This window comes from Oryctolagus cuniculus, chromosome 14 (genome assembly GCF_051225735.1).
Source record: "Oryctolagus cuniculus isolate XC-2025 breed Fujian yellow rabbit chromosome 14, ASM5122573v1, whole genome shotgun sequence".
Lineage (NCBI taxonomy): Eukaryota > Metazoa > Chordata > Mammalia > Lagomorpha > Leporidae > Oryctolagus > Oryctolagus cuniculus.
The window spans coordinates 43,562,560-43,588,490 of NC_142880.1; the positions used below are offsets into that span (position 1 = coordinate 43,562,560).

The 25,931-nt window shown below is 43.1% G+C and overlaps 1 protein-coding gene across 4 annotated transcripts in view; it reads left to right on the plus strand.

Annotated features, from left to right (window-relative positions):
• The window catches only part of TRIO (trio Rho guanine nucleotide exchange factor), a 375,250-nt gene that overhangs the window by 187,138 nt on the left and 162,181 nt on the right, over positions 1-25,931 (plus strand). For all 4 annotated transcript variants that reach the window (XM_070056594.2, XM_070056595.2, XM_070056598.2 and 1 more), the window contains exons 10-11: positions 10,687-10,809; positions 25,234-25,425. In XM_070056594.2, coding sequence (XP_069912695.1) covers positions 10,687-10,809; positions 25,234-25,425 — 315 coding nt within the window. The remainder of the gene's footprint in view (positions 1-10,686; positions 10,810-25,233; positions 25,426-25,931) is intronic.

Genomic DNA, 25,931 nt, shown 5'->3' on the forward strand with positions numbered 1-25,931 from the left:
ACACTTTCTAAGGAACAACTCATTTCCTTACCTGAGGGAGCGGTGGTGTGGGTTACCCTCACCTCATTTCACAAGGCTCTTTGGGGGCATTTACAAAGAAGCCATTGGACTGTATAGGTGTGCAGGTTGAGGAGAGGCATGTGAAAAGAAGTCCTTTGGGGAGTTCAGCCACCTGATTTGGCACTAAGTTTTTTGCTTGCATTTGAAAACAGCAAACGTCATGTAGAAGGGTTGTTATAATTATGAAACCAGTTCTTTAAGCCAGGTTTTTTTCCCCTCAAGAACAGGATATTGCATTGGCGGTCAGCAGGAGAAAGTGTTTCGCAATATACACACTGCATATATTGCCCTATGGACATTCCATAGAAAATACTGTTCATTAAGGCTCATGTTTTAGTTAATGATCTGGAATGATTTGAACTTTGAATGCAAACAAGGGACTCTAGGTTGGCTTGACTTGTGAAGCAAGGAACAAAGCTCGATGCGATTAACCAAAGAAACACTCCGACAATAGGAAATCATAACCATACACGTGCTTCTGCAGTTCAAGAAATTAATAACACATAGGGGAATTTTTGCCATGTTAAGTGTAGAGTAGGAGAATTAAGATGAGAATAAATGAGGAAAAACATTACTTTTTGGCTCCTGCCATCGGATCAGCGTGGTGCGTCGGCCGCAGCGCGGCGGCCGCGGCGGCCATTGGAGGGTGCACCAACGGCAAAGGAAGACCTTTCTCTCTGTCTCTCTCTCTCACTGTCCACTCTGCCTGTCAAAAAAAAAAAAAAAAAAAAAAAAAGAAAAGAAAAAGAAAAACCTTACTTTTGAAGGGCATTACCAGCACAAGATAAAATTGTAAAAACAAAAACGGTCTAAATCCACCAGAACATAATGAGCAATTAGATAAACCATAAGTATTTTTCGTTCGATTGTTTGGGATGATGAAAAAGAATCCTGTAAATATTGTTGAAAGAGAAGGGAGTGAGCAACTTGCTGAACAATAGGTGTGGGATGGTTACAGCTTTATGAAAACAACCCTCCAAAAGTGTGTGCTGTTTGTTGAGCAATACTTGAAAGAACGTGTGCTGTTAACAGCACACCCCTGAAGAGCAGAGCGTGGGAGAGTGGCATAGGGAGTTTGAGTTCTAAAAACATGTTTAATTTAAGGTTGTTTTTTTTTCTTCATAAAGCATGACCATTTCGTAATTTCCGTATGGAAGGTATCAGGGATGTTAGTAGGGGTGTGGTGGCATGGTCTCACTACTATTGCAGAGTGCTTACCACCTGTCTGAGGTAAGCCCTGGTGGTGTGTGGGGAGACCACTTAAGATGGCCCTGTGTTGGCTGCTGGCAAATACTGGCTTTAGCCATTGTTAACTTAGAATACAAACTCTGTGTCACATCTCCTGATGATCATATAATGTCTTTGCATTGCCTTAGGTTTGTTTCACCATTTTGTTGAGTTAATAAATGGGTGATTGCATCATGCTAAGTGGTTCTGTATACTAGTTTAGCATATACATTAGTGTTCTGTAAGAAAAAGCTTTTTGTTATTCGTGTTCAAATGGGGTAATATGAGGGGGTCTTCAAAGAGTTTGTGAAAGGTATGTATCGTGAAAGAATCTTTTCACGGATTTCACCTATTTTCCTCCCACCAAAATAAACTTACCGTTCAGTTCCATCTTACCTGAACTTTTTGAAGCTCCCTCCTGGTGGTAGGAGGAGTCCAAAGCAGCATGCAGTTGGACTTGTTTTTCTTCCTTCTCTCCCAGTCCCCATCAGTTTGCCTGGGTCTTGGATTGTTGGGGGTCAGTTACTCCAGCAGTAAATCTGCTTTGCTGTAGCAGACTGGCACCCCTGAGAGAAGTCCCTTGGGCAGGAGACCTTCTTCTCAAAAGGCCACCCATTTTCCCCAGCAGCCCTTGTGTGTAAATGGCACCCAAGGAAGGATCTCTTGGGAGAACTCCCTCTGGGAATGAACAAACAAATCTAGTCTTCTCAGATTCTTCTTGTCCACACATCCTTCTTCATTTCAGAATATCCTAATTGAATGTGTGATGCTCTGAGAGTACTGAAGGAAATATGTTGAACAGTGTCAAGTTCCTTTTGAGGAATTCATAATCTAGTAAGAGCATATTTTTTAAGCAGATGGTTTAGTAGCTCAATAAAATAGAACATAACCATGCTCAGATGTAGCATGCATGTCTTTGGTTATTGTCAGATGTAATTTTGCTAAGGAATAAATTTGAATCATGCCTCTTAAGGTGCTGTCAGCCGTCAGGTGATCAGTGAAGCCAGCTGCCATATCCGTGTAACCTACGTACCTTCTGTACAGCATAGCTGTTGCAGTGATTTTTGTAAAGTGGGTGTTCCTAACTACTTTGTATTCTTTTCAAATGGCAAGGGACGTGTACTCAAGGCAAAGTTAAAAGGTTAGTTTCAGTGCAGGGAGGTTTTGGAAGTGTGGTGAAACCCTTAGTAAAGCTTTTGGTCGTTTAAATGCAAAACCAGGGTTTTTGTGCTAAGTTTCAGTTGTAGGAGGGAAGTCAGGAGATGCCTAAAAAGGAAAGAAAACAGGGCTCTGTTCCATAGAGAAACTATTTGAGTTTGACCTTGGGTCCCAGGCTGCTGCCCTTCAAGACAGTAAAAACCTATTCTCTAGGATGCTTGACTCACAAGTTCTAGGTTAGTACTGTCTACATTAGACTGAGTTTTTAAGAGAATTTTGGATTCCTGAGTTTCCTCTGCTCATTTTTGAGTGGGGGAATTTTTCTCATCCCACTCAACGGGATCATTAGGGAGCCCTAGCTAGTTAACTCCCTCTCCTGTTTACATTCCCACACTTGTGGTTTTGATTGTGCCTCCTGATAAGACTGCTGCAGGACTTGGAATTAGGGAACATAGGAGCCCTGGAGGGAGGGAGGAAGGGACTGACTTGGCTTGGGAGTGGGAGGATGCTGGGATCAGAGGGCAGTTGGAAGTACTCCTAATTTCCCTCCACAAAGGAGAAGCTACGCTGTGATCCAGTAACTTAGGGACCAGAACAGAAGGCTCAGGAAGTTAAACAGTGGAAAGATGAAGAGTCGGAAAAGCAAAAAGTATCCCCACCAGCTCATAATGGATGTTAAAAAAAAAAAAAAAATGTAGAGTGTAACCTTGGGCCAGGAAGATAAGAGCACTTAGGACCAGAGCAAATGAGAGTGAACAGGGAGCTGAGGCCCAGCAAGCCTTTGAGGAGGCCAAGGGACAGGAGTGGGCAAAGCCAAGGAGTTTGGGGGCTTCCTTAGATTGAGCACCAGCGCATGGCCAGGGTCACCTAGAATGACAATGCCTAGGGATTAGCTGGAAAGGGAATACTGTAAGCATGTTTGCATCCATGCATGTGTATATTGTTTGTGAGCCCATATATGTGCATAAACATATAAATAAATATTTATGTAGCTCGATGACTAGATATAAAGCTATACATAATAGATTCCCAGATAATATTGAAGCCATTTTTCTTGTCAGTATTTCCGAAATTAATAAGCTGCGTGGGTTCTCGCCACGAATTCAGAGAAGAATTCTGAATACTGGCTCAAATAAACCAGACAACATGGTAAGTTTTAAGGATTTTATTCAGTCAGAGAAATGCATAGGAGAGTGAGAGCTATATCTGAGGGAGAAAGGGAAGTCTAGATCCATACTAAGCAGAGAGCAGGCCAGGAGCCGCAATAGTAAGCAAATGCTTATGAGCAGCTACAAGCAGCTTAGCATGGGTGATGAAGCGAAGGCAGAGAGAGATTTTGGGGCGCTCCTTGCATTTTATATACTTTCCAAAGGGGAGTGGTAACATAGTCTAGTGGGCAGGTGAGCATTCAGGGGAGATCAGGTAGGGGGCATGAGATCACACAGGGAATGTGGTGGAGGGCGTGGTCTCCAGCTTACAGACCTAATAGGTTTTATTCTGTCTGCCTGCCTATATCAACATCTGGACATTTGAAGAGTTTTTGGACAGCTTTGGGCTATTTTATGCTTACTTCCAAACTAAGAATGCAAAAAATATCATTTTTTAAAGTTTGGAACATTACTGAAAAAAGCTAACTAGTGATGAGAGAGGGTTGGTTTAGCTCAGGGTTAATAAGAATATCCAAGATGAGACTCTGCAAATAATAACTTTCTGCCCCGCCCACCACCCCTCATTAAGCCACTGTGTTTTTGTGAAGAGATTTCACATATATATGTATATAATTAAACCTGGAGTAATAAACAGGAGAACTGGTGAATTATATTTGTTTTAGAAGTAAAGTGTGTGGGGCCAGTGCTGTGGCATAGCGGGTAAAGCCACTGGTTCAAGTCCTGGCTGCTCCGCTTTTGATCCAGCTCTCTGCTATGGCCTGGGAAAGCAGTGAAAGATGGTCCAAGTCTATGTGCCCCTGCACCTGCATGGGAGACCTGGAGGAAGCTCCTGGCTCCTAGCTTTGGGTTGGTGCAGCTCCGGCCATTGTGGCCATCTGGGGAGTGAACCAGCAGATGGAAGACCTCTCTGTCTCTCTGCCTCTGCCTCTCTATAAATCTGCCTTTCAAATAAATATATAAATCTTTAAAAAAAAAAAAAGTAAAGTAGATGGGTAGATGATGTGAAGTTGGAAGGCGTGTCTTCCTCATTATGAACCCCTCTCTGATTTCTTACACCCCCTTCCTGTCCAGGAAGTGTGCATGGAGCGATTGCCTGGCGTTTCCCATTCCCTTAGTTGAGCAGAACCAGCTCTCATGTGCAGGGCATGGCGGGGGTCTGCATCATACCCTTGTTGTGCGTGACTTACCTCAGGTATTGTTTAAATGACTTGCCCCCAGTTGTGAGCACTGGGCTTGATATGCTATGGCATGTTTTAGAAACTATTCTTTCTGTATTAAAAATCAGTGTGTATTTTAAGAGCAGACTTAATTCTGATTTTGAAATATAATGAATGAAGAAACACAGAGTTTGGGGTGCTAGCGGGGAGAAAGAAAGGGTGATGGAGTGAGTATCTTACTGTAGGTCCTCAAGAGTCCACAGATGGGGCTTGAATTCTGCTTCTGAGAGGTTTCATTTTATATATATATATATATATATAAAGTCAGAGTCACAGAGAGGTAGGGACAGAGTGAGAGAGGTCTTCCATCCGCTGGTTCACTTCCCAGATGGCCGCAACGACCGGAGCTAAGCTGATCCAAAGCCAGGAGCTTCCTCCTGGTCTCCCACGTGGGTGCAGGGGCCCAAGGACGTGGGCCATCCTCCACTGCTATCCCAGGCCATAGCAGAGAGCTGGATTGGAAGAGGAGCAGCCAGGACTAGAACCAGCATCCAGATGGGATGCTGGCGCCGCAGGCCAGGGCTTTAACCCGCTGCACCACAGCGCCGGCCCCCGAGGTTTCACTTTTAAGAGTTATGTCTTGCACATCATAGAATTTGGAGTCAGAGCCCCTCATCTTCCAGGTAATAAAACTAAGCCTTGGATAAGATGAAGAAGTTGGCTCAAGTTCCAAGAAGCTTCATTGTGTTTGCTAGTTCACCGTCCTGGATGCTGAACTACTGATGAGTTAATCAAAGAGTAAGGTGAATTTGATGCTCAAGAAGTATATCTGGAAGTATATCAGGTAGAAGTATATCAGGTAGAAAAGGGCTTTTTCTGAAGCTGCAGCTGCCTCTGTGCAGGAAGTAGCTGCTTAAGAAGAGCGGTGGTGTTTGTTTTGTTTTTTAATGTCTTCAGAGGATTTTGGTCTTCTAGGAATTGATCAGTGAGAAGTGCTTGCCCGTGCTGACCCCTGGCCCAGCTCTTCACAGCTGCCTTGAGTTTAGCTTGCCTCTCAGTACAGGGATCAGTAGCTTGGCATGAATAATGTGATTTCAGACCCTAAAAACTTGGCCTTTGCTAGAAAGGGAAGACCATGACGCAGACACTGGTTTTAGCAGCTCTAGGAAAAAGAGTATCAGCCAGCTTGAGATGGGATGAGTATATGGATTCCAGTAATTTAAACTCGTTTGTAATTTTTAACTTCATAGGTAAATTCCATTAATGTGTAGCACAATATTGAATAGCCTTCAGCAATGCTAAACACCAGCTAGCCTTTGATAAAAATTAACAGCAAGTGAAAATTATCCTCCTTTTTTTGGTCACCTACTTATAGATAGCCATAAAATTAAAAAAAATTGTTCCTTTTTTGAGAAAGATAGCTCATACTCACTGGATCACTCCTCAGATGAATACAACAGCTGAGGCTGGGCTGGCCAGAGCCTAGAACTCAGTGCAGCTTTCCCACATGGGTGGCAGGGACCCAAGTAGTTAAGCGGTACCTACTGCCTTCCACAGTGTACATTGGCAGGAAGCTGGAAATGGGAATGGAGGTAGGACTTGAAACCAGATGCTCCAATATAGAAATGAGTGTGCCAAGTGGCATCCTAACTGCTAGGCCAAATATGACTGCTCCTGTTTACCAAATTTGAAATGATATTGCTTTGTCAAATGTCTTGATCCATTTACTGTTGCTATAACAGAATGAGCCTGAAAGTGGTTAATTATAAAGAAAGGAGGTTTATTTTGGTTCATGGATTCAAAGGCTGGGAAGTCCAAGAGTATGATATTGGCATTTACTTGGCTTTTAAAATTTTTTTTAGAATGATTATTTATTGTATTTGAAAGGCAGAGTGACAGAAAGAGATCTTCTGTCTGCTAATTCACTCCCCAAATGTCTGCAACTGCTGGGGTTGGTCTAGGCCTAGGCTAAAGTCAGGAGCCAGAAACTATCCTTGTCGCCCATGTAGGTGGCAGGGCTCAAGTATGTGAGCCATCTTTCACTACCTTCCCAGGCATATTAACAGGGAGCTGGGTTGGAAGTATATCAGCCAGAACTCAAGTCAGCACTCCAGAATGGGATGCCAGTGTCACAAGCTGAGACTTAACCAACTGCAACCCACTGCTTCACAACACCAGCCCCTTCCTTACTTTCCAGTGAGGACCTCTTGCTGCTTCATCTTGTGGAAGAAAGCAGAAAGGCAAGCAGATGTTAGTGAAGGAGACAAAATGTGAGGGGCAGCCTCCTCCAACTGCAAAACCTTCAGAGGGAACTACTGCATCCACAAAGGCATCGATCCCTCTTAGTGACCTAACCGCCTCTTAAGCACCCCAGCATCTCTCAATATTGTTACATTGGGAATCAAGTTACAGAAGGGGTTTTGTAAATCCCCAAATGCCATTGGTTTCAGAGTCAGAAGCTCTTGACATGCAACACTCACACATAGATTTCCAGATTGGTTTCTGTAGTGACTTAAATAAGAGGCATTGGTGTTTGAACAAGAAAGAAACTAAAAATATATGAAACCAGATGATTGATTTTGATTTCACAGAGAATGCAGGGTAGGAAGGAAGGAAATTTATGTTATACAACAGGAAAAAAATTTGATTTGTATAAAAAGAACAAATTTAAAATATTTTAGAGTGTTATGTTTAGTTTTTATTTGCTTTATGTATTTATTAAACTGATTTTAGACTCAAAAGAGCAATTGTTTTCAATTTTGTGGCTATAAAATGTGACTTATAAGGAGCTCTTAATATGACATAAACATGCATAACTTACTATGTATTGTCTCTTAAAATGGTCACTACCCCCAGCGCCTGGAATGTGGTATAGCAAATTAAGCCTCTGTCTGCAGTGCCTGCATCCCATATGGGTGCCAGTTTGAGTCCTGGCTGTTCCATTTCTGATCCAAGTCCTTGAGCCCCTACACCCACATGGCAGACTCAGATGAAGCTCTTGGCTGCTGGCTTCATCCTGGTCCAGCCCTGGCCATTGCGGCCATTTGGGGAGTGAACCAGTGGATGGAAGATTCGTTCTCTGATTCAAAGGTTGAGACATTTTCTTTAGGAGAAGAAGAGGACCTGTGCTTTATAATATATACTAAGGGGCTGTCATGCACGCAACTCAGGGGCTTTCCATCTGCCTTGAAGTGAGGTGGCAAATGCAGCAGTGCCTTAAAGAGCATCTTTCTCTCCAGAAAAATGGTGAAATAGTCCACTAAGCTCACTGGCTCAAAAGCAGTGAAATATTTTTCAAGGTGATTAAAATAAGATGGAAGCCTGCCTTGGATTCTTGTTTATGGGTGGGGTCAGCACAGGTGCTAAGATGCTGTGCACAGATGATGATTGAATACTCACCACTCCCCGTGATGTTCCCCACTGAGCAGGGAGTCAGGAGGACTGAGGAACTTGCCCAAAAGCACACAGCCAGATCTTGTGTCTGTGTGGAGGGGTCTGGCAATGAAGGGGTTGAGTGAAAGAGCTCTTAGAAAGAGAGTCAGGAGAACTAAGTGATGGAGGAAGCTGAGTTACAGAATATAGATGGACCCACTAATAGTTTCCTTGTTTTGCTAATAATGATTGGGAGGGAGAGTGTATTGCTAGAAAGATTCAGAAATGAAATATAGTTATAAAGCAGATATGTGGCCATGGTCTGAGCACCTTTGGCCAGGCTTTGCCCCCTCCCCACAGTGCCCACACTTCTGATCTCAGCTGCTACCAATTCTACATGACTTTGCGGAGGACCGTAGGTTTGTAAAGGATCACAACAACTTTATTTTTGCCTAATAACCAACTTTGCTAATGCAGAAAGGATATTCAGGCCAGCCTTCAGCTTGAGAGTCACTGGTTTGGGTCAATGGAGAACAGGTTGAGTCTGGCCCAGCCAGCTGCCTCTCTTTTCTCTGGTACCTGTCAGCATATCTCTCTGTAGTGTAGCTACTAAAGAGCAAACGATGCTTGCTTAGCAGTGAACCACAAGTTAACAAGTTGTTTTATTTTATCATTAGTGGAATGCTATAACTGGTCTACTGCCCTGTAGATCCATCTTTCCTGGGCATGTGCTTTTATTCCAAAACTGTTTAGATCTGTTTACTTAGGTATCCTGATGTGGACTCTTGTGTTTCTGTCCCTCAGAATCCAAAAGTTGAAATGTAATCCACAATGTGGTGGTACTAAGAAGCGGGGTTTTAGAGAGATGACTAGATCTCGAGGCCTCAGCTTCATGAATGGAATTAGTGCCCTCATAGAAGAGGCCTGAGGTAGCTTGTTCCATCTTCCACCCTGGAGGATGTATAAAAGGCTGTCTGGGATGAGCAAGCCCTCACCAGACAGCACACCTTCCAGCACCTTGATCTTGGACTTGCCAGCCTCTGGGAATTGTAAGCAGTAAATTTGTGTTGTTGATTAATTACTGATCCTGTGGTATTTTTTTATGGCAGCTGGAATGGACTAAGGTGGTATCATGGTTGCAAACATGCAGAATATGAATGAACCTTCAGTATGTTAGCAGCATATTAACAGCTATATTTAAATATTTAAATAACTTCTTTAGAAATTTTTAATAGGCGCCGAGTTCTAGTCCCAGCTGCTCCTCTTCCAGTCCAGTTCTCTGCTGTGGCCTGGGAAGGCAGTGGAGGATGGCCCAGGTGCTTGGGCGCTTGCACCTGCATGGGAGACCTGGAGGAGGCACCTGGCTCCTGGCTTCAGATCAGCCTAGCTCCCGCCATAGCGGCCATTTGGGGGGTGAACCTACGGAAGGAAGACCTTTCTCTCTGTCTCTCTCTCTCACTAACTCCATCTGTCAAAAAAAAAAAAGTTTTTAGTTGAAGACAGCACTGACCTAGTTTGTTGCTGTTTTTCCCCTTTCCATCAAAGAGAGACAGAGCGTACATTGGATATAGTGTAAATGTTTTGTTAGATATTGGCAGTGTTCTCTGTTTTCTTAAGTACTTGAACCAGTGAACCACTGAGTTGCAACTGTGAACTTTAAAACATCAGATTGCACTCACTTGTTTTACTCTTTTTCCCCACTGAATTGGATTTCAGCTACCAAGAACTTTTAAATCATTACACTCATGGAATGCTTAGCTTTTGCAACATTGTAGTTTATGGGATAAATTACCTTCAAAGACCAGGATGGAGATGTATTAAATGTTTATTTCTTAGCTTTATGTTTTGCTTGTGTGTTTTCATTATTCTGAAGAAGAGATACAAAAAAATTAATGCCGTAGTTAAATTTAAAATGCCTGAGTTGTGAAGCATTGAACCTGATTAAAAGTTAAAGTGGTGCCCTGACTCAATCACCAGCACCTTTCATAAAAGTCCATCAGCTTGGTGGCTCAATTGTGCATAAAATGAGGCAAGATTTAATTTAATGATTATTACATGTAACATTTGTACACAGAAAGATGTACACTTTCTTAAAAAAGATTCATGTAGTTGTCTCTCTGCCTCTCTTTTTCTCTCTGTGTAACTCTGACTTTCAAATAAAATAAATCTTTTAAAAAATTTTTAAAAAAGACTCATGTATTTGAAAGAGTGACAGAAAAGTGGGGAGAAAGTGAGATCCATCTTCCATCCTGTGGTTAATCCCTAAATGGCCATAATACACAGATTTGGGCCAGGCTAAAACCAGAAGCAAGGAACTCCGTTTGGTCTCCCATTTTGGTGGCAGGAGTCCGAACACTTGGGCCATCTTCCACTGCCTTCCCAAGTGCATTAACAATAAGCTGGATCTAAAGTGGAGGAGCTGAGACCCAAACCCGCACTCCAATATGGGATGCCAAAGTCCCAAGTGTCTTCATTGGACAGAGCTAGACACCGCACAAGGCAGGACATTGTTTTATGGCCTATGTGGGTATGTTTCATTGTAGGTGCTGGACTGGATCGAGAACCATGGAGAGGCGTTCCTGAGCAAACATACAGGTGTAGGGAAATCTCTTCATCGGGCCAGAGCTTTGCAGAAGCGTCATGAAGATTTTGAAGAAGTAGCACAGGTAAAACAATAACTTTCATTGTTTTCTCCCCTAAAGATCTGTGTGACTGCTTTTGAATTAAAATGTTAACTGCAACTGAGGTGAGTTTGTCTTAGCTGGAAGTGTTTGAGGTGACTCAGATAAAGTCAAATACTCAGATTCCAGAGTGAAATTGTCATTGCGTAGGCAGAAACATGATTTAGTCCATTGACTCTTTTGTAAAATATGGTGTTCAGGAATCAGAAATACATCTTGGATGCTTTTGTCATATTTATTGTACCAGTGTCTGCTGACTAGTTTGTGGAATTTCAAATCATATTCAGAGAATAGCAGTCCTTCTTGCATGTCTTTAAAGATGGGACAGCATTTGTTGTCCTGTTTCATTTCAATTAAATGTGTTTCCTTAGGGACCAGGAACTTCTAGTCTAGTTTGTTTAGAGCCTTGGATTTGTGGAGTTTGAACACTGGCTATAATCAAAGAAGGAGGCACCTTTCTCTGAAGGGAGGAAGGAAACTCCACTGTGATATGGCCTTGACTAAACAAGTTCAGAGTTGGTGAACTCAAGGGGCTTCCATAGCCTTGACAGCTCGTGGCAAGAGCCTCGGGTGATTACTGACATCATAAATAAGGGTGTCAATTGCTAAATCAACAACAGGAGTCACTGGGCACATGCTCCCCATGTAGGGTCTCTGTCCTTAGTGTGTTTTACTATGAGAGTTTAAGACAACACTACTAGTCCAACAATACTCTATATCTTGTGCGGTTATGTGAGTGCAGTCTGTTGAAATCTTTGCTTAGTATATACTAAGTTGATCTTCTGTATATAAGGATAATTGAAAATGAAACTCGATGAAGGGTGGGATGGGAGAGGGAGTGGGAGAGGGGAGGGCTGGGGGAGGGAGAGAGGTTACGGGGGGGAAGCCACAATAATACAAAAGTTGCACTTTGTAAATTCACATTTATTAAATTAAAAAAATGGAAAAAAAAACATTGGCTGTATTATAAGTGTGTGACTTTGGATACATTAAAAGTGCTCTAAAGTTAACTTTCTGATCTGAAAAATCCTACACACAACACAAAGAGGGAAAGATGAAGGGTGAGAGAGAGAAAAAGAGAACCAGAGTAAAAGAGAACCAAAAGGGAGGCAGAGAAAAGGAAACCATCTAAGTAGGACAAAACCAATCTCACCTTATGGTAAACTGAGGAACATAAAAAAAAATTCTTAAGAACACAGAAATTATAAAATGACACCGTGAGAATGACTATTTGAAGAAAAACCTGTGTTTCATCAGTAATGATAGATTTCAGAAAACAGTGGAATGGAGAATGAGGGAGGGTAACTCTAAACCTTGAATTCTGTACCTAGCTCAACTGTCATTCAATAGTGAGGATAAACTGTAGACCAAAACCGAGACTATTTCATCAGAAAAACTGAAGTGTTTACTAAGAATAATTAAGTGTCCCATGTAATTTACACTCTACAAGAACAGAGGCTTTGTTTAATCCTGTATCACTAGCATGTAGGGCAATGTCTGGCATATTTTAAGTATTTGGCAAAATTTTTCCATGAATTAATTCAATGAATAAAATGGGGGTATGACAAGAAAGGACTGGAATTAACAAGAGCAAAGAAATTGGGACATATGGCTGTAGATAAAGGACTGACCAATTAAACTTTGAGAGGTAGCTAAAACAAATGAAAACCACAGTGCCAGCTGCCCTGCTGTGAGAGGGAGAAGTGTGTTCTGAAGAGGATGGCAGGAGCCACTGTGTCCATCCTGGATGAATAAGTCAGCTGTGCCTGTTAACATTTCTGAATGTCCACTGAAAGTACAGATAGAAAACATTGCTTCCAAATAAATTTAAAAGGTAGAGAAATATAAAAAACCAGGAATCAAAGCCGCTAAAATGGATCTGGAGGAAGCAAAAGAAATAACAAAAATCATGGTAGAAATCACAAAGTAAATAATCTGTCCAAAAATATCAGTAATTACAGTAAATGGAAAGTAGATTATACTCATCAAAAACAGATTCTCAGTTTGAATAGCTCTTAAAGCTATGCTATTTGTTGGTTTTAAAGGGTATACCTAAAGCATAGATACCCAAGAAGTTTGAAAGTACGTTAAATATTAGAAAATGATCCACCAGGAAAATATTGAACAAAAGAAAGTTGGTAAAAGAATATTAATACTAGAGCATAGACTTGAAAACATGAAAAGTTTATCATAAAAAGAAGAGTTATCAATATAGCTCTAACAACGTAGCCTCATAATCTGTTTTAAAAATGTGCGTTAAACCATGACTTTGTGATCAGTACATTTTACGTGATGAAAGGTTCAATTGCACACTAAAATATGGGCTGGAATTATAGGATAATAAGCAAATTACACTTAAGTCTGATTCCATGAAAATTCCTGTAAACAATGACATTCCTTGAATATCTTCATTTTGTAAAGTAAAAATGCAAGTCTCAACCTTGTGCTTTATCAGTCTCAAGAAACGAGTAGGGAAGATTGAATTCCACAGCTTTGGCACATTCACTTCATTTATCTTTGGGGCCCTTCTCTTGTTCACATTACATGTGGCCTCTCTATGTTCACTTGCTAGGAAATATTTTGCCTTCCTGTAGCAGAAAAAAATGTGGGAAATGTGCTCTTATCTCTCCTTCACTTTTTTCCTAAGATAAACTGATGCTGTAATTACTGTGATTTGAGGATGAATGTGGAATTTGGGTTATATGACCAAAGATTTAAGGCACCAAAGAATTTAGAGGCAGAACTGCAAACAGCCAAGCTCTGGAGATGTGGAGGCTCTTGCCTTGGGCAGCATATTTAAAATGACTACCAGTGGGGTCACCCTCACCTCTGCCTCACACATTTCTGTGCATCTTCTAATGTGACGGACCAAAGTAATGAAGTCCCCTCCTTCCAGTTCCTGTGGTCCTGTCCATTCTAAATGAAGACAGTGTCTTCTGTGGTTGATCTTCCCCTGTCATCTCATGTCTAACACAGCCTCAAGTCTTAGACAATCATCAGCTGTCAGCAAGCTCTCAGCAAATAGCAAGAGTAGGGAACAGTCTTTCCTGGAAACATTTCTGCCTTCAGGTTTGGGGGCAGGCAAAGAGTAATGTAGTACCTGCTCCGTGGTCATCTTTTAAATACCTGCTCCTTCTGCTACTCCTCTGAGTTTCAGTCCTTTCTCATTGCTCTTGCTCATTGTCCCTGGGATTCAAAGGAATGCCTGACTCTTGCCCAAATTCCAAGTGCTTTAGCCCTAATCTGAACTGTGCATCAAAGTTATAAACACATTTTGTTCATTTGACCAATCTGTGCACCTTTTATCTAGTTTTTCAAAGAATCATCTATTATGTGTCAGATATTCTGCCAGGCAAGGGGAGCCACAGCATGTGGCTGTAAACCTGGACCTCCTTAGCAGGCATGGCTAGCTGTCAGGGGGCTTTCCAGTGTAGTTCTTGACATTTAAGCCAAGACATGACTATTAATAAAACCCAGCAAGTGTCAAAGGAAGAAGAGGATTTTAGAAGTGAGCAATGGGGGCAACAGGTGGGACCTGAGCAGCAGGACGTGTGGCCTGCAAGGCAAGTATGTGGATCTGGTCTTCCAGGGCTAGGACCTGCATGGACACTAGGCTCTCCCCCTCTGTACCACTCTCCCCTGCAAGTCTCCATCAGGTGTGCACCCCAGCATGTGGCTTTGCCTGTGATCTCTTGATGTCTCACCTCAGCACCACCTCTTTCCCTACCCTCTCCTCAAATCCAGTGGCTGATGCTGGTCCCATCAGTTATAACCTCTTTGCCCAGCATCTTCAACTTCTCCCTCATGTACTTCTTTCCCTTCTGGCATTGAATGCCCACAGGCCCACTCCTCTCTCTCCCTGATGAATGTGACTTGCTTCTGTTATATTTTTGAGACAGTTATTGGTTTCAGAAGCAGCCACTGCTGACTTTAGACCTCTCTTTTGGAGCTGCCAGGCAGACCTAGATGCTTTGCTTGGAGGAGACATTCAGCGATTAGTTGTTGTTAATGGGGACCTGGGACCCAGTTGTTAATATAATACCCCTCTTCTTGCCAGCATCCCATACGGGCTCCAGTTTGAGCCTTGGCTGCCCCACTTCCAATCCAACTCCCTGCTAATGTGCCTTGGAAAGCAGTGGAAGACAGCACAAGTGCTTAGGCCCCTGCACCCACATGGGAGTCCTGGAAGAAGCTCCTGGCTCCTGGCTTTGTCCTGGCCCAGCCCTAGCTATAGTGTGACCCAGTGGATGGAAGATGGATCTCTTTCTCCTTCTCTCTCTGAATTTATGCCTTTCAAATAAGTAAATAAAATCTTTAAGAAAAAGATTTATTTTGAAAAGTGGAGTGACAGAGAGATGGGGAGAGAAACAGAAGGAGACAGACCTTCTATCAACTGGTTCACTCCCCACGTGGCTATAACAGCTCAGGGATCACCCAGGTTTAAGCCAGGAGCCAAGAACTCCATGCAGGTCTCTTGTATGGGTGGCAGGTGCCCAAGCACTAGGGCCATGTTCCTCTGACTTCCCAGGCACATTAGCAGGGAGCTGAATAGGAAATGGAGCAGCTGGAACTTGAATCTGCACTCTGATACAGGATGCCAATGTCCTAAGTGTTGGTTTAACCCATTGTACCACAACACTAGCCCCCATTTCAGACTCATTCTAAAAGGATTTGGCTCTGCCACAAAAATGACACCATCAGGTATTGTAAACAGAGGGACCGCCCTGTAGGAGAGGAAATAACCATAATTAAATGTGGTAAGGTAGCCATGGAGCTATGAGACATGAAGAAATATGGTGGACTCTTTCTCTGCCACTCAACCTTGTTTAATCTGAGCTCTCTAGTAACATTTTTAAAAAAAGATTTATTTTATTTATTTGAAGGGTAGAATTACAAAGAGAGGTAGGGACAGAGAGGTCTTCCATCCACTAGTTCATTCCACAAATGGTCACAATGGCTGGGGCTGGGCCAGGCCAAAGCCAGGAGCCAGGAGCTTCTTCCAGGTCTACCACATGAGTGTAGGGGACCAAACACTTGGGCCATCCTTCACTGCTTTCAGGCACATTAGCAGGGAGCTGCATTGGAAATAGAGCAGCCGGGACTTGAACCAGCACACATATGAGATGCCAGCACTGCAGGCCAGAACTTTAACCCCCTGTACCACAGCACCAGCCCCTCTAGTAACATTTTCAGCCAGAAGAATCATGGCTGTTAGGGGGCTCCATAAGGAACCTGGCTTTATGAAGACCACATGTAGTTAGGTATAGTCTGCATGGACTGTAAAAGTGCACTATGCATTTTTCACTTCCTTCCTGCAAGCCCTCTAGCCCTTCATAAAGAAGACAGGACTGGAGTTTTACTTTAGCCCACAAGGATGGGGCCCACCAAGATCAATGAATTACCTTGGCCACCTTCCCCCTTCTGCCCTCCCTACTTTTGCCTGCCTTCTGTCATAACAAGTTGCAGTAGACATCCTCCTGGCAAGTGTCAGTCTTCCTATTTTAGAATTTTTTTCTGGAGGGGCAGAATAGTCTTTGGAGACACCTCATAAATGGAAACAGAGGGATCTTTAGTGCTTACTGAGGGGAGGGGTCTTACTTAATTTTCTGTAATGTATTCACAAAGGTACAACAAAGTTTGACACAAATTTCTTTTTCTTTTTACTTATAAGTTATTTCTGGATTGATCAATTTGTTCTGGGGATTGTGTTTTGAAGCTTCCTTTATAAAATTAGTTATAAATTGTTTTCAGTTTAGAGATATTAAATAAGCAGTTTACTTAACAAAATTTTTCTAGGTGTAGTGTTGTGGTGTGGTGGGTTAAGTTGCTGCCAGCATCCGGTATAGGCTATGGTTTCTCTCCCAACTGCTCCACTTCTGATCCGGCTCCCTGCTAATGGCCTGGGAAAAGCAGTGGAAGATGGCCCAAGTTTTTGAGCCCCTTCCACCCACGTTGGGTGAAGCTCCTGGCTCCTGACTTCAGCTTAGGCAGCCTAGGCTGTTGCGGCCATTTGGGGAGTGAACTGGTAGATACAAGATCTCTCTCTCTCTCTCTCTCTCTCTCTCTCTCTCTCTCTCTCTCTCTCTCTTTCTGTGTGTGTGTGTGTGTGTGTGTGTCTCCTTCTCTGTAACTCTTTTAAATAAATGAATCTTGAAAAAATAAAATTTAGTGAACTTCTTTAAAATAGTAAGCTGTGGCATGCTGAAGTAACGTAACAGATTCAAAAAGGAAGTGGTGAAAGTCTATGGTTGAATTCATAGAAAATGTGCTAAACACAGATTTGCTATATAAAACAATCCTAGTGTTCTGGGAAGGAGGAACCCAGAGGAACGTCATGTTTACTTGGTGAATGTGAGCCCTGCAGCACAGCATAACTTCTGCAGGCATGAGGCCTTGCTCCAGGGCCTAGATTTCAGGATTCATTTCAGACACAACTGTAGCCACTAAGAAAGCTCTTGAATCATTTTTGCACCCAATTATAGAGCTGAGAACTACCTTGTGACTAATCTGAAGGTCCATTCCTTTATCCTGTACAGTGATGTGTGTAGATGGAGCCTACTGAATAAATCCATGCTGATCGACTTAAAGTGTGATGTGTGTAGCATAGTGCATTTTCATGTAGTAGCAAAAAAAAAAAAAAAAAAAAAAAAAAAAAAAAAAAAAAACAACTTAAAGCAAATGATTAGTGCAAAGAAGATGTTCTTTAACAATGATTGTTTACTTTCAAATAGTTACCTAAGTTAAAATTCCTTTTTACCTTTAAAAAGCTGTGATTACAACAGTTAGTAAGCCCAGAAAATTCTGGTTCATGGAAGAAATTGGCTTAGGGAGTACAGTAGATCCCTTAAATTTTGCCAGTAAATCTCTGGCAAGAACATCTTTCCACATGCCCTGGTTTTTGCATGCTTAAACTGCCTTTTATTCTCTGGGACTCAAATTACCACCCAAAGATGTAGCCTTTTGTGAAGTTACTCTCCATGAAAGCGTTTCTGTCAACCACTTTTTATATGAGCCAAGTAATTATCTTGCTTTCTTGGACAGAAGAATGTGTTCTTTAGGAAAGCAGGAGACCTTACATTCGTTTGAGAAATGCTCCAGAAGATAAGCTGGCCCTCTAACTCCCTGGTCTCTGAACTCATTCATCTTTTGCAAGGAGGAGTCTATATCCCACCACATGCACCTACGGAAATCTTCCCCGTTGTTAGCACACTCTTCATTTCTGTATTACAGATCCTAGAGCCATGCATATATACAGCAGGCTGCCAGTTAAGTTTTTAACATAAGTCATGTTGTTTTTTAGTCTAAATAAATTGATAGTGGAAGATTCAGGGCAAATTATTTGCTACCAAGAATTTCCTTTAGGTTGATGTGAATTTAACAGATACCATCAAATTCTCTCTCCTGCTTTTTTGTTTTCCTTATTAAAAGCACTTCTAAAACTTAGTAATATGACTCCACTGTTTTATGATTGTCTGACCAGAAGCAAGGTACTTGATTTCTATGAGCCTCAGTTTTTCCTAGTTGTAAAATAATATCTACTATCTCTCCTTATCAGGTTGCAATCATAAGAATACATATGAAAATATCTGACACTTTGCAGGTACTCAGGATGCCAAGTCCCTAGCCTAGAACATTTGGATCATTCACATTGTCCAGATACCTCGATGAATACTAACCTTGTGTTTTCAGACTACCCAACAGCATGTGGGAATCACTCCAGGAGGTGTTGCAGGTGCTTTACCTCTGACCCACCCTACCTTGCTGGACCCCCATGCGCCCCTCAGAATGAACGTGTATCCATGGTAAATGCTTACATACATAGATAGTAGGCAGTATGTTGCTGGACCCAAATCTGTTGTTCACGTGTTCAATTTTACCATGCTGTACCTAAGCTGAAGTTGTCACCTCTGTTACGTGTATGTGAATACTGTGTTTTCTCTTCATGGATGAAAAGATAATCTGAGAATTTCTGTGTCTTTTAATTGACAATTCAGATGATCTTGGGCTTTTAATTTGTACTGTGGAATTGGCTATCATTCATTTTCATGACATTTATTGATTTATTTGAGGGAGACACAGAAATCCCATCTACTGGCTTATACCCCCCACGTTCCCTCAGTGGCCCCCTGGCTGAGGCTCTCCCAACCAGGAGCCAGGAACCTAATCCAGGTTTCCTGATTGGGCAACTGGTACCTGACCACATGAACCATCACCTGCCGTCTCCCAGGGTGCTGGGATTGGGAGCAGAGCCAGGGCTTGAACCAAGGCACTCCAGTATGGGATGGGTATAACCAAGTAGCCTGTTAACTGCCAGTTCTGCCTTCCCCCATTACATTTCTACCATGTTAAGATGCTTGGTTGTTTCTTATTTACAGGCTTTGATTTGCTTGTTGTCATTTTACTATGAGAAATAGAACAGAAATAAATTTTCAGCCCTATCAGTGTTTGTCTTTCCTATCTGCTTCAAGATCCTCTAGGTTCTAAATGTAGCCTCTGGCTGTCACTGGTAAGAAATACTCTCCAGATAAATAGTATTTCCCTGAGTCCTCCTAGTTAGGTGGTTTTAATCACTCAATAAAAAGGAGACTATCAGGATCCCTACCTTGGCCAGGCCCTTGCCTTATCTTCCTTAGCCCTCCTGGCAAGGATGACTCCCACCCCTCAGACAAGGAAATGGGCCTAGAGAGAGAAGCCTGAGGCACTGTCTAGTTTCTTCAGACTTTAAAGTATGCTTTTACCTGAAAACCCTCCTGCCCCAAGTCAAGTGACTAAGTTTCCCCTTCTAAGAGAAATCCTGGCCCAGGCATGGGCTGTTTTAACCATCTTAGCTCCACTGGCTGACTCAGGCAAGTTACTTTACCTCTCTGTGTGTCAGTTTCCTCTGCTGTGGAATGGGAATGAAGTAGCAGCCATGTGATAGGGCTATTGTGAGGCATAGAGCAAGTGCTCAAAAGTTAGCATGTTTGATCAGCAGGGTTTAGTAGCAGCATGTGCAAATCTCTGTTCTTCATTGCAGAGTCCAGGTTAGGCCTGTTCTTGGGAAAGCCTGGCCCGGGGTCAGGCATGCAGGTGCTGACACACCCCACTAGCACCTGGCACTGTGCTGAGGGAAGCCCCTGGCACTTTTGTGTTACTTCATTTTCTTTCTTTCTTTTTTTTTTTTTTTTTAAGGTTTGTCCATTTATTATGGCCAATTCATTTTTTTCTTTTCAATTTGTTCAGGTGAATTAATTAAAGGCATTTCATATATACAGATTTAGGAGCCTAGTAATATTTTTCACCCTACCCTCCCTCCTGCCCATGCTTCTGCTACTTCATTTTCTTTAAGTGTAAGATAAGAAGTGGGATGCACCCCATGGGAGACCAGGAGAAGCACCTGGCTCCTGCCATCGGATCAGCATGGTGCGCCGGTTGCAGCGCGCCGGCCGTGGCGGCCATTGGAGGGTGAACCAACGGCAAAAGGAAGACCTTCCTCTCTGTCTCTCTCTCTCACTGTCCACTCTGCCTGTCAAAAAAAAAAAAAAAAGTTAAAAAAAAAGAAGTGGTATGCATAATTGCTGTTTAGTGCCCCAGGCCATTTAAAAATGTGAGTGTTCCTTGGGGCATTTATGTTGTAAATGTCTTTGTGTGGCATCAGAGAGACGGGGAAACTTTCAGAAATGTCGGGGAAGCTGTCATCTGAAGATTGTGTATGCTACGTGGGAAGCAGAGGACTGCAAAGCTATGGTGATAGTCAGTGTGTGTCCACAGCACTCTGCTCTGCACACAGCCCCTCCACTGTTGGCTCTGAGGCCCTTATGTGTCCATCTTGGGGACACAGACTGGGACTCTGAGGTGAGGCTCTGAGGGGAGCTGGGTCTCCATAACTCATCATCTTGGTAGAGTCACCTTGGGGAACTTGGGGAACCTTGGTGGCCAAGTGTTTGTACAACTCCATCCTGACCCTAGCAGGCAGGAGAAGCCTCTCCTGGGGCCGGAGGCCATGCTTCTCCAGGTTGCCCCGAGTGCTAGCCCAGGAGGGGAAGGTCTGGATGAGATGTGCTGGAAATGGTCAAGTATTGTTTATATGTGAAAACTCATTTTCAAATCTGTTCCATCCTTCAGTCCATCTATCCACACACAAGGATACTTCAAAAAGTTTGTGGAAAATGGACTCAAAACTTGGGTACAAAAATGTTTTGAAGTTCAAGCATTTTTTAAATATGCGTTTTCCATGAACTTTTTGAAAACAGCTTATAAACTTATACACTTATACATACATATGTACACATGTATTTTAAAATAAATATTGTTTTTTAGGATAATCTTAGATTGAAAGAAAAACTTCAAGGATAATATAGAGAGTTCCTGTATCTTATCCCAAGTTTGCTCTATAAATATCTTTTATTAATATGGTGAATTTGTTGTAATTAGTGAACCAGTATTGTCTTATTAACTACAGTCCATCCACTGTCCAGAATTCCTTAGTCTTTCCCTGACATCCCTTTTCTCTTCCAGGACCTCATACTGCATTTAGTTGACCTATCCCCTTAGCTTTCTCTTGACTTGGAGACTATCTTCATTATTTTTTTATTCTAAATGGCATTCTGTCCTTCCTACCATGTTCTCATCCCTGGTCTGTGGAGGAAGGGTACACCACATGGACTGGGGCCTGCTCTGTGCATTATCTGATTTACCAACCACCTTGACTCACCTATAAGGTGGGCTAGTCGCGAGCAGGGGAGGCTCAGAGGGTGAGCCTACCCATAGTCACAGAGCTCAGTGACAAAACGTGTTGCAGTGCTGGCTCTGCCAGTGTCCCCTGGCCATCACTCAGGCACTGTGGTGGTTTGATACAGCTCTGGATCTTCAGGTCCCAACTCTGAGGGCTTCTTATCACCACAGCCCCTGCTGACAAGTTGCCAGACTGCATGGTGGGGGACAGGCCTGGAGTTGCACAGGTTGGAGGGTGGACATGTATTTGCCCTGGAGCATTGATAACAGATGTTTATAGGACATTGCCTTGCTGTCACAGATGCCTTTGAAGTGGGAAATTTTTCTGTTTGCTCTATGCAAGAGTTACTGTTACATATTATGTTAAGGTCTCACAAGCCCTTTAATTGTGCTTTTTTTTTATTTTATTTTTTTATTTTTTGACAGGCAGAGTGGACAGAGAGAGACAGAGAGGAAGGTCTTCCTTTTTCCGTTGGTTCACCCCTCAGTGGCCGCTGTGGCCAGCGCATTGCGCTGATGCGAAGGCAGGAGCCAGGTGCTTCTCCTGGTCTCCCATGCGGGTGCAGACCCCAAGGACTTGGGCCATCCTCCACTGCACTCCCGGGCCACAGCAGAGAACTGGACAGGAAGAGGAGCGACCGGAACAGAATCCGGCGCCCCGACTGGGACTAGAACCTGGTGTGCCAGCGCCGCAGGCGGAGGATTAGCCTAGTGAGCTGCGGCGCTAGCCTAATTGTGCTTTTAAGGTCTATACCCAGACTAGGAAACAGCTATACTTTTCTGGCTATTTCAAATAATTTGATTCCAAATAATATATAAATGTATATATGGATATCTACTTTTCAAGTCTGGTTGTTGTTAATTAAGAAATTTTGAGGGATTCTTTGACATCTCCTCATACATTTATAAAGAGTTTTGAAAGATCTTTTGCTAATTATGCACTCAGTATCATGCTGAATGTTTCAGAACTTTCTCATGAGATATTGGATAGCACCAGAAGAGAAGTCTACTGCAAATGGTTCTCGAGATTGACAGGGAGGAAAAGTGAACTGTGTGCCTTGTTTCCCAGGTGACCAGGGCCCTGTGATGCACTGTTTCATAGCCCAACAGGCCTACGTGTCAGAGAGACCTGGATTTGAATCTACTTCTACCACCCGCAAGCTTTGTCGCCTAGGGTTAACAACGGCCCTCTAGCCCTCATTTTTTTACCTGTAAAATAGGCTGTGGTAAAATGGTCTAGTACAAGAAGGCCACTTGGATGACAACACACAGTGCAATGATCTTTTCACACCCCGGGGGATGGGGTGAGGCAAGGGCTGGCTTTCAGCCTGTGGTGGTGGGAGGAGCAGACTGATGGTAAAATCCTCAGTAGACATACAGCCCCTTACCAGCTGCACCTGATGTATGCCACTTGCTCTAGGTATTAGTGCCCTTCTTATTACTATATCAAAATACCTGAGGCAACCTGCCTTATCTAGGGGTTTGTTTTAGTTCATCTGGAGGTGCAAGGTCTAGGGCTTCATCTAGCAATGGCCCTCTTACCAGCAGAGCCCTGAGGTGGCACCGAACATGATGTGGCGAGAGACAGGGAGTGCCTGTATCTGCTCTGTAAACGTGAATCCTTACCACCGTTATTGAGTCACTCTCTCCTGTCATGCTGTGTTCAGTTATTTTTTAATTTGTTGGAAGTACAGCACAAGAACTTCTCCTTGAACCTTTTCCGTTAGTGTATATTTCCTACCAAGAAAGGACATTATCCTGTGGAAACTTAATGCTGCTATTGAAGTCAGAAAACTGACATTGACACACCTACTAACTAGGCCCTGTAATGCCCTTTATAGCAAAGGCTGTCATTCAGAATCACCTGTGCTACTTCATTGTCACAGTTCTCAGTGTCCCTGAGCAGTGCCTTGGTTTGCCCTTGACCACAGTCTGCCACTGGGCACGATTTCAGAGTGGCCAATGTAGTAGCCTGTCAGGTGACTCATGACTTTCATCTGTGTTATTACTTGTGTGTTCACTTTGGTCCTGGGTTAATGTGCCTGCTAGGCTTCTCTCCTTTTTAACTGAAAAGTACTTTGTGGGGAGGTACTTATTCATCTGTGTCAGCATCCATGCTGATTTTGTTGTATTCAGCCGATGACTATGTGACACCCCTCATTCCCTGTGATGCTGATTTTGTCCCTGATGTGGTCAGGGAGCCTCCTCAGACTGGCTTCTATGTCCTGACCTGTCCACATTGTCCTTGAGCACTTCTTTACTCTGGGGACAGTAAGATGTTTCAGGCTCCTGTCATCCTCAGTCCCACCCCAGGCCTGTAGGTAGCCATTCCTCCATGGAGCCCTGATTGCTTTGAGAGGAGGGAGATGCTGAGAAGTAAAAATCTGCTTTGGGGCCAGTGCTTCTCCCCAGCCCTTTCTGCACATGGAGGGAAGGAGAGGAATGTGAGCGAGCATACTGTGCATGCATACTCATTTATGTCTGCCTGGGGAAGACTATTACCTCCAGTTTCAACTCAAGTGTCCCCTTTTCTGTACTTATAATAATTCCCTTCTCTGAAATGAAAAATCCAGATCTCATTATCCTTAATGTGTTGACTTAGTTAATTAAGTCCTTTGGATATACCCCATCTCCAGACTTGGAGGCCACCCCCTTCCCAGGTGGACTCTCATCATTCGTGTTTGGTTGAACCTTCACTTCTCGTACCAGGCTGCCCAGTGCAAGGGCACCCTCATCACCTTACTTGGCTCTGACTCCCCATGGGGGCACTCTGTCACACGTGTGGCCGCCTCCCATCCTCATGGAAGAAACACCTACCCTGCTCGGCTTCTGGGCTTAGTTGAGGAGGAGAAGGCAGCTCACATTGTTTTTTAAGGGGGAATAGGCTGTTCTGCTGCTGCACTGACTCCTGCAGCCTGTCTGAGCAATCCCCCCTCCAGATCAGAAACTGTCCTCACTGGCAGTTTCCTATAACACTATCGAGTCCCTAAAGCATTTCTGTTTATTTGAGGAGCCCATTTGTAGTGTCAGATTTATGAAGAATAAAATATCACTTTTAAAATATCTTAGATACATATTTGCACTTAACTTTCAGCTCTTTGAAACTCTGTGTACGTTTTAGCCATTACAGATTCTTTTCCTTTTTCTTAAAAAAAAAAAAAAAAGTGTGCTCCTAAACAGAAAAAAGATAAGCACAGAAGCACCAATATTCATAGAAACATGAAAAGAGACAGCAACTTAAATTTGCTTGGAACTTCACCTTTAATTTGCAGGGAATGAGTTATGAGAGCAGTGTCTCATACTGAAAGACACAGGACGGAGACTTTCCACCCTGTCTTAAAACCAGGAGAAAAGTGAAGCGGGCATTTGTGGCTATAGACTGTCTCCTGGCTTCTCCTTGGCAAAAATCCAAAAGTCTTTTCTGAGTCACAAGACAGCAACTGCCTGTAAATACCACCGTCCTTTCAGATGTCGGTGCTTTGCCGTGAGGGCCAAGGATCGACTATCTAAAATGATAATGGAAAAGGCTGCTGACAGGGATGGGTAGGACTCCTAATATCATCTCTGCCAATCATATTTTTTCTGTTGGTTTATGTGAATGGTCAGAAATAGCATCAGCTGACTCCGTGTCACTGTGCATTGTGACTGTGCGATCTGTTTCTCACCTTCTGCTTCTCTGGATGTTCTCTTATGCAGAACACATACACCAATGCAGACAAATTACTAGAAGCAGCAGAACAGCTGGCTCAGACCGGGGAATGTGATCCAGAAGAGATCTACCAAGCTGCTCACCAGCTTGAAGACCGGATACAAGATTTTGTTCGACGAGTTGAGCAACGCAAGATCCTACTGGACATGTCGGTGTCCTTTCACACCCATGTGAAAGAGGTAGGCACGAGGAGGCAAAAGCATAATTGTTGTCTGGAAAGATCTTTGGATTCCTCGGAAGGAATTTGAATTTGGTTGTGAGAAAGTGGACCAGATTGGCAAGTCACGAGATGTAGCCTGGTGTGGATAGTTAAGAAGCGAGCTTCTTGTGCCAGCCCTCCTTGTCATATGACTGTGTGCTGCCTTTGCAGGGGTGGCTACAGGAGAGGACTCATGAGGGCTGGGGAAAAGAAACTGAATGAGATCCCTTCAACTTTGAATGAGATCCCTTTAATTTTGGAGAATTTGAGCATGCTCAGTTAGCATAAACAAGGGACCAGCATGTGGTAGTCAGAGTTGTGAGGTTTCTGTCTGGTAGTAGCCTGTCATGTGGCTGAGTCATGTTGCCTTCTGACTTTGTTAGGTCACTCTCACATACTTAAAAAAGTGAGTATTATGTACTGCTGAATCTGAATGCCCCAAGGCCAACATAGTACAAGTAATATTGATGCTAATATATGAAGTAT